The 7,303-nt window shown below is 43.0% G+C and overlaps 1 protein-coding gene across 1 annotated transcript in view; it reads left to right on the top strand.

The window, feature by feature from the left end:
* Nucleotides 1-3,485, top strand: part of Syndig1 (synapse differentiation inducing 1) — a 157,800-nt gene extending 154,315 nt beyond the window's left edge. Inside the window, exon 4 of the mRNA XM_055602697.1 lies at nt 2,331-3,485. Coding sequence (XP_055458672.1) covers nt 2,331-2,489 — 159 coding nt within the window. The 3' untranslated portion in view covers nt 2,490-3,485. The remainder of the gene's footprint in view (nt 1-2,330) is intronic.
* The last annotated feature ends 3,818 nt before the right edge of the window (nt 3,486-7,303 follow it).

The raw sequence follows: 7,303 nt of genomic DNA on the forward strand, positions 1-7,303 counted from the left end.
TGCTATTCTCTGCTTTCACCCCTGGAAAAACAAAAAACAGTTATTAAAGGCTAAATTGTACATGGCTTCTGAAGGTGATATTTCAGCACCTAAACACTTGGTCATCCATTAATAGTTATTGACTGCTCAACAACATCACCACCACCATCTAAGACAGTACTCTAGGCTCCCAGTTAAACACAGAAGACATGGGACATGCATACTCTCATCCATAAAAATACCCACAGGTTCAACTCTGGCAGGGAAGTGGCACCCAGGAGATCCTTTGGAAGTTTCTTGATCAGCTAAAATAAACTCTGCCTTTCTCTCTGGGCTTCCTTTGCCTTTCCTCCACCATCCTAGCCCAGGCACACCAGGCCTGGATAACAGCAGGCAGTGGCAAAGCCTTTGTAGCTTGCTGATGTCCCAGGGTTGTTTGGGGTTAATGCCAAGAAGGGCAATTACAGTGAATTATGTTATAGGACATTGGAGTGTTTGGGAGTATTGCTAGATAAAATGAAACCCAGCTAATTATAGCTTAATTAATTAATTACTGTCCTTGGAGGCTTCTCATTTTAAATTCCCTCAATTCTGCTTCATAAGAACCTTGTCCACTGTTAGCTTCCAAGCTCAATGCCAAGTCAAGAAATTCTGAGTGAAGAAATAAAATTAAACTTAGCTTTCAAGATTCAGAAGTCAGCATCCAAAAAAGGGGGTTCAGTGGCAAATGTGGGCTCTTATGAACACATCACAGCTCTCCAGCCTCACTAAACCAGAATCAGGAGATTGTGGAAATTAAAAAATAAAAAAACACTTACTACCTCCAAGTCTGAGCACCTATAGCTCATGACATCTGATTTTATTTTTAGATTAAATGATTAAATAAATAGTATATTCTTTTGTACCAATATATAATGCAGAAATATCACAGATGAACCAGGAGAAGTGGGGCCAGTGATAAAATATAGATTTTTAAGGATGGCTTGAGAGTGAGTTAGGGAATTCCACAGAAAAGTGGGGTCTACCTTTACACCAAGCAGAGTATCCTCTGCTTCTCAGGATTAACCTTCCTTAGCACCACTCAGAGCTATGGGGCAATCATGTGTCTGGGCAACATCCACTCTACTAGCACATGAGCCTTGGAACTCAGGCAGTTTCTCCATGGTCCTAAAGTTTAATTCAACAGCACCCAGTTCCTGAATCAAAGAGCATGTGTAGTATAGCAAAGGGCCCCAGCCAGCCAGGGAAATCTGAACTCAAGTTCCTCAGCCAGAAGTTCTGGGACAGGAGCCTTCTGGTACTGGTTCAGGAGATCCTCAGTGTTGACACAGACTTCTGAAATTATGCCTGGGATTCCCCTAGCCTCATGACATCCATTAGAGAGATGGCTCCATAGCCACATCCTCAGGCAGTAAGAACTGCTATGTCTTTCATAGTGGTTTTCTGTCCTACTGAAGAACAAAACATTTCCCAGAATTCTTTTGGAGGTGAATTCCTTCCTAAAACACCCAACTCCTCTCCCTTGACTGTTGTATCTAGTCTCAACTGTGGAAAAGGACAAGGGAGGAGTTAGAGAATGGCTTACAGGGTCTGCCCCAAACAGTGATTCTGAACTAATATCTACTCCCCACATTACTGTTTACCTCATGACCCCAAGAAGTGTAAATCTAAAGAAACCAGTGCCTCATTATGTAACCAAGTGTTCAAGCTCAAAGACGATGATGGTCTTATATAGAATGCTTCTACCAGTAGATGAATGTTACCAACTCCACCTTTGGCAGGATTGGAGCATAGTCAGGAATCAAGGATGCCATAACACTCTGAAGAAGATGCCTCAAGGCTTCTGGGATTGCATTTAACAATATCATGCTCATTTTTTTTTCTCTGTGAAATGAAAAATAGTCTCTTTCTCCATACTTCTATCAGAAAATAGAGGTTGAAAAAGTGCTTTAGAAATTGTTATTCTAATGAAAACAATACCATTGTTGAGTAGGAATGGTGGTTCCAGAGATAAGATCCACACCCATCTCTGGCATATCATTTCTGAGACCTTGCCTCACCTGGATACTTCAAGATGCGATCTGACACAAGATAGAATGGAGGCTTTGACTCCCTTGCCATGTGGGGAGCAGTGGCAAACACCAGCCATATCTTTATTTAACAGTTAGACTTACATGGTGCCTAGTCACTATAAGAATTAATGCTGTTTGCCTGTGTCCTTGCCTGTATTGGTGGAATCTCTCTGTAATCCAGTGAAGTTAAAAGTTGGAAAGGAGCCAAGCAGAACCTTCTCCTCACAATCCTTTTCAACTTGTTCACTCTCCTTTTGTTTTTCTCTGCCAACTCTGCAGACAAACAAAGCTGTGGCCAAAGGAGACTTCCATCAGGCCAGCACCAGCTCCCGGAGGGCCCTGTTCCTGGCAGTGCTGTCCATCACCATTGGAACTGGCATCTACGTGGGTGTGGCTGTTGCCCTCATTGCCTACCTCTCCAAGAACAACCACCTCTGAGCTTTCCAAAGGCTGGCATGAAGGAGGTAGAGCTAGGCCAGTTGTGTGAGGGCAGAGAAGAAGAGACACCTGTGTGACACTGTACAGTATAAGTGATTGCCAAGCAACTCCATGATGCCCTGGAATCTTCTACTCCTGGACTTCTTTTGATTTTAATCCTTCAACTTCATCTTCAGCACTGTGCAGAGCACCAGGCAGCCAGCAATGCTGATTCTTCCACATGGAAGCTCCAAAGATTCCATCCCAGTGGCTGACCCTGGATGGATTCTAGTGGATGGATAACTACCCAGCTCTGCAGCCTGCCAGTGCCTGGACCACCACCCATTAGCAATATACAAACAGTTAAAAATATGTTTATTTTTTATGGAATATGGTGCAATAGGCAGAATGCAAGAGACGTGTCACCACTAGCTGTGGCCCGCTTAACTCCTCTGTGTGTCCCCCACATTTGCAGCTTCCTTAATCAGAAACAAGTGGGCCTGAGAAGGAAAAGAAAGCACCTGCTGGGAGACCTGCTGTCTCTGTCCACAGATGTGTCCTCCCTGAGACTCTAAGAATGCAAAATTAGAGGAGCATAATGTCTACCCTGGTCCTGCTTAGTTCCAGCACGCTGCCCCAGCTTGGATCATCAGGCTTCTTGCAGATACCCAGCAATACACAGTTCTGGGGCCTCATTAATCTTAAAGGGGAGGCAGCTACAGCTCCTTTCAAAAGCAACCCCACTGTTTGCCCCAGGAGACTGACGGAAAGAAGCTGTGAAGACACATGGGATATTTAACTGTTGGACGCTCATTCTGGTCATTAGTAGCAGTGCTGGGGATCCCGTAAATGAGATGGGCCTTACTCTGTCGACTAAATGAATGGCTATTTTCTTGTCAATTTTAAAGTGCAACTCTTGCTTCATGCTGCTTCAGTTGCCAGATGAATGCTGAGAAATAAGTAATCACAGATGTTTTAATACCATGTCATTGCTGTTTTATGAGTGTTCATTATTTAACAAAAATTATCTTTTAGCTTGTTTGCTTATGACTTTTCCTTCTGATGAATGGTGATGGTTGGGCTCTGTTTTGATGATTTACTTCATGCTTTACTAGTGGAAGAGCCAGCCACCCAGCATGCAGAAACTATGTATGTATGTATGTATGTATGTATGTATGTATGTATGTATGTATTTATTTATTTATTTATTTATTTATTTATTTATTATGTCCACCTTGAGTACCACCAAAGGATGGAGGCATCCACTGTCTGGGGTTCTCCCTGCAGTACTTAAAATATTTGCAGTCCCTAGAATCTTGGTATCACAGCCCCAGAAATATTCCCAGTCCCTAGAATCCTGGTATCACAGGCTCACAGCCTGAGCCTGTCCTAACTAGTCAAGAACTCAGCCTGGCAATTTCGGTGTATGGTGCAGCTGAAAACCCCTGCCTGGAGTAATGATAAGAAGTTTAGTCTTTCTCACTTTCCACTTCTGACCTTGGCTTTGAACTCTTAATATTTTCAAAATTACTTGCACTGTTTTTCTGAGTTAAATATAGCATTCATCTAAAAAAAATAGTCTGGGCCACACTGTGGTGTCACATGCCTTTAATCTCAGTACTTGGGAGGCAGAGGCAGGCAGATCTCTATGAGGTAGAAGCAAGTCTTGGTCTACAAAGTGAATTCTGGGACAACCAGTGCTACATGGAGAAATCCTGTTTCAAAAAAATCAAAACATCAAAAAAGCAAAACATTCTTTAAGTCCATACATAGTTCTAAGAAGAATGTATAGAAGATGCCAAACACTTCCCCAGTGAGAGCTGAGTGAGCTGGACATATAGAAAGTATAGGATTTGAGCCATCCTAATCTGGATTCAAATTCTGTCATGTTATTTTCTCATTGTGTAATTTTGGACAAATTCTCTGAAATTCCCTAAACGATTCCCTTGGACAGAATAATTGAAAAGGTTTACTTCATAGAATGGCTGGGGAATTCCTCGGGCCAAGAGAACAGTGATGGGTGTAGGCAGGTAGAGTAGATGATGGCTCTGGTTACTGTCAGGATTATCTGTAAGCCATTTTGTAGCTTGTTTTAATCATTTCATCTTTCAGCCCAGCATCTTCAGATTCATGCATCATGAACAATTGTGTTTGTCCTGTAGTGATCCATTTTAAACTCAGAAGATGTCCAAACTTTCATTTGGTAGATTTGGAAAAGACATGGTTTCAGTCTGTCTAAGTAAGTTAGTCTGTGCATGCTAGCCCATCTAACTACTTTGTCCCAGTTTTGTCTTTCCAGACAGAAGAGCCCCAGTTTACAAGGCTGATGCACTTGCTATAGATTATCAAGAGCTACTACATATTTCTCCAGGGCCAGGAGACTTAAAGTCATTTCAATCACCCTACCGGTCATGACCAGAAGTAGGCAAACAGAGTTCAAACTAATGGATCGGGGCTCTGTAGCTCATCAGCATACTTAGTGGGTAGAGCAGTCCAGTGAACACCATGGTCATGGTGACCTATAGGAGAAGTGGTTAATTGTCATCCTCAATAGCCCTGTTATGTTAGTATATGCTGCAAAAAGCAGAGCAATCTTCCTGCAGTCTGCACTTCCTTGGATCTCATTAACAAGATTGTCGTTCTCATCATTAACTAATTCTGCATGGGCAGCCCTTTCCTTGGGCACATGGGCATAAACTCATATCAGCATCCTAGAAAAGTTAAGGAAGGATGAAAACTGAGTTCAGAGAAATGAACACAGTCTACTTCACATATGTAGGCAGGTGTTCTAAGGAGGCCAGAGCCATGCCTGAAAAGCTCCAGCCTGGTTTACCACCTGTTTCAGAATACTGCTTCTGACATTCACACCCTTGACTCTGCCAAGGAAAAAGTGTCTTTTCCATGCCAGCCCACTAAATATTATGAAAAGTCATTACCACTCCATACTGTTGAAAATAAGAGATTTAGAACACATAGTCATTTTCCCAAAGTCCAGTGAAGCTGAGCAAAAGCACAAGTTTATGCAGTTTTGTCCACATCTTGCACCTCAGCTGCAACACATGGCAAGAGAAATGGCCCAGATCACGCAGCTGGTGAAACACAATGCTTAGGGATATGGACGATGTTTTGCTTTCTATATATCCAGGTGACTTTGCCAGAAATTTAGGGAGCAGGATGGAAATAATTTAAATGACATCAATGCTTGGAAGTCTCTCCTCCTATGGCTGGTTCTCATACTCCTTTAAATGGATGTGGTACATCTTCAACTCATTTCTCCAGAAATCACTTGTTTCAGTCTTAGAAATGTGTCTTTCACCCCTTTCATTTCTCCTGTATAATTTGCTTGAGAAGACTGACTTTACCATAGTCCTTACTTTATCAGGTATCTTCAGCTCACAAGGTCTTCCACTTAATGGAGAATCCTTCATATACAGTGTGTGTGTGTGTGTGTGTGTGCGCGCGCGCGCGCGCGCGCGCGCAGTATGTGTATACATATGCATGTATATCATACTACACTAGGCTCTCCCACAATATCATAGGGCATACCTCACTGGAGTTCCCATTGTCCTCAGTCAATCACATCTGGAATTCCTGCTATATTAAGTCTCTTGACTTCACAATATGCCCCCTTTCTGTAGGTAAGGGGGCAGCTTTCCAGATATTTCGACCTTCCAAGTGCCCTACTTCAATCTAAGCAGGTATTTCATAACCAGATGAATCCAGCTATTCTCATGGAACTAAAATGAGTCCTAAGAACATAATGATAAAGGCCATGTCTGTAATTTACTGAGAATTGGGTGGCTGCCCAATTTCTACAGACAGGCCACATGAATAAGTAGGATAACATGGGCAACTCTTCTCTGCTGAGCAGGACATTCCTCAAGCCTAGCCGTAGCCTTGCTCTCTAAAATGATAGAAGTCATCTGGAACACAGAACGAACTCTGGATATAAAGAGCAGGAGTGGACACCCTTCCTTTCCAAATAACTCCTTGAATAAAAATGCCAAATGGTCATCCCACCTCTGGCTGTGTGAAAAACCTGGCCTGAGTTTCAGGACTAGCTTCACCCTCAATGATTTTCAGAATCTCTTTGAATCTCTACTTGTTTGGTTAAAATTCCAGTTCCTTCGGAGGACAAAGTTGTGTTTTTTTCTTGCACATTAATTGCCGCACATATTGACACCTCTTGATTCAAGTGCTAGTAAATGATGACAAAGCAATTCGGAGCCTGAGTCCAAGCAAGCATTGGGATAGCAAAGTGGACCCGTATCTTAAAAGGGACCAGGCTGTGCAGCTACACTGCTTTCACAGGTCGGTAATATCAGAAGCACCAGAAGAGGTGACCATGGCTGTGATGTGCCCAGCTAGTTGCTTCCCTGCTCATCAGGATAATCTCAGCTGACCAAGGGGCAGATAACCACAGGCTTTTGTGCTCCTTAATTTACCTTCTCAGCTATGCAAGATAACAGTGGATGTTAAACCCACAGACACACAGGGCCTGTCGATTGCTGGCATCCTGCCAAACAAACTTGTAAATGGAGTAATGAATACATCACCCTGCTGAGCACCCCGGGAAAAGGTCATGGCTTCATATAGAGAGAATCAGCAGGGATGAAAACTGCTGTAGGCAGGTCTTGGGATCCCAGAGCATTTTATGTCCCTACAGAGATGTAGGTTGGGGTATGACAGCCATGACCTTAGCAAATCTGAACAATGGAAGCTAAATAGTGCTGCCCACACACTAGGGACCAGACACTGGGCAAGGAGCTTCAAAGGCCTCTGTGTGGTAGAGTAACATGGTAACTGAAACCTTCAGGGTAATGGGAGATGATTGG

Source organism: Psammomys obesus, unplaced genomic scaffold, assembly GCF_907164565.1.
Source record: "Psammomys obesus unplaced genomic scaffold, mPsaObe1.curated_primary_1811, whole genome shotgun sequence".
Lineage (NCBI taxonomy): Eukaryota > Metazoa > Chordata > Mammalia > Rodentia > Muridae > Psammomys > Psammomys obesus.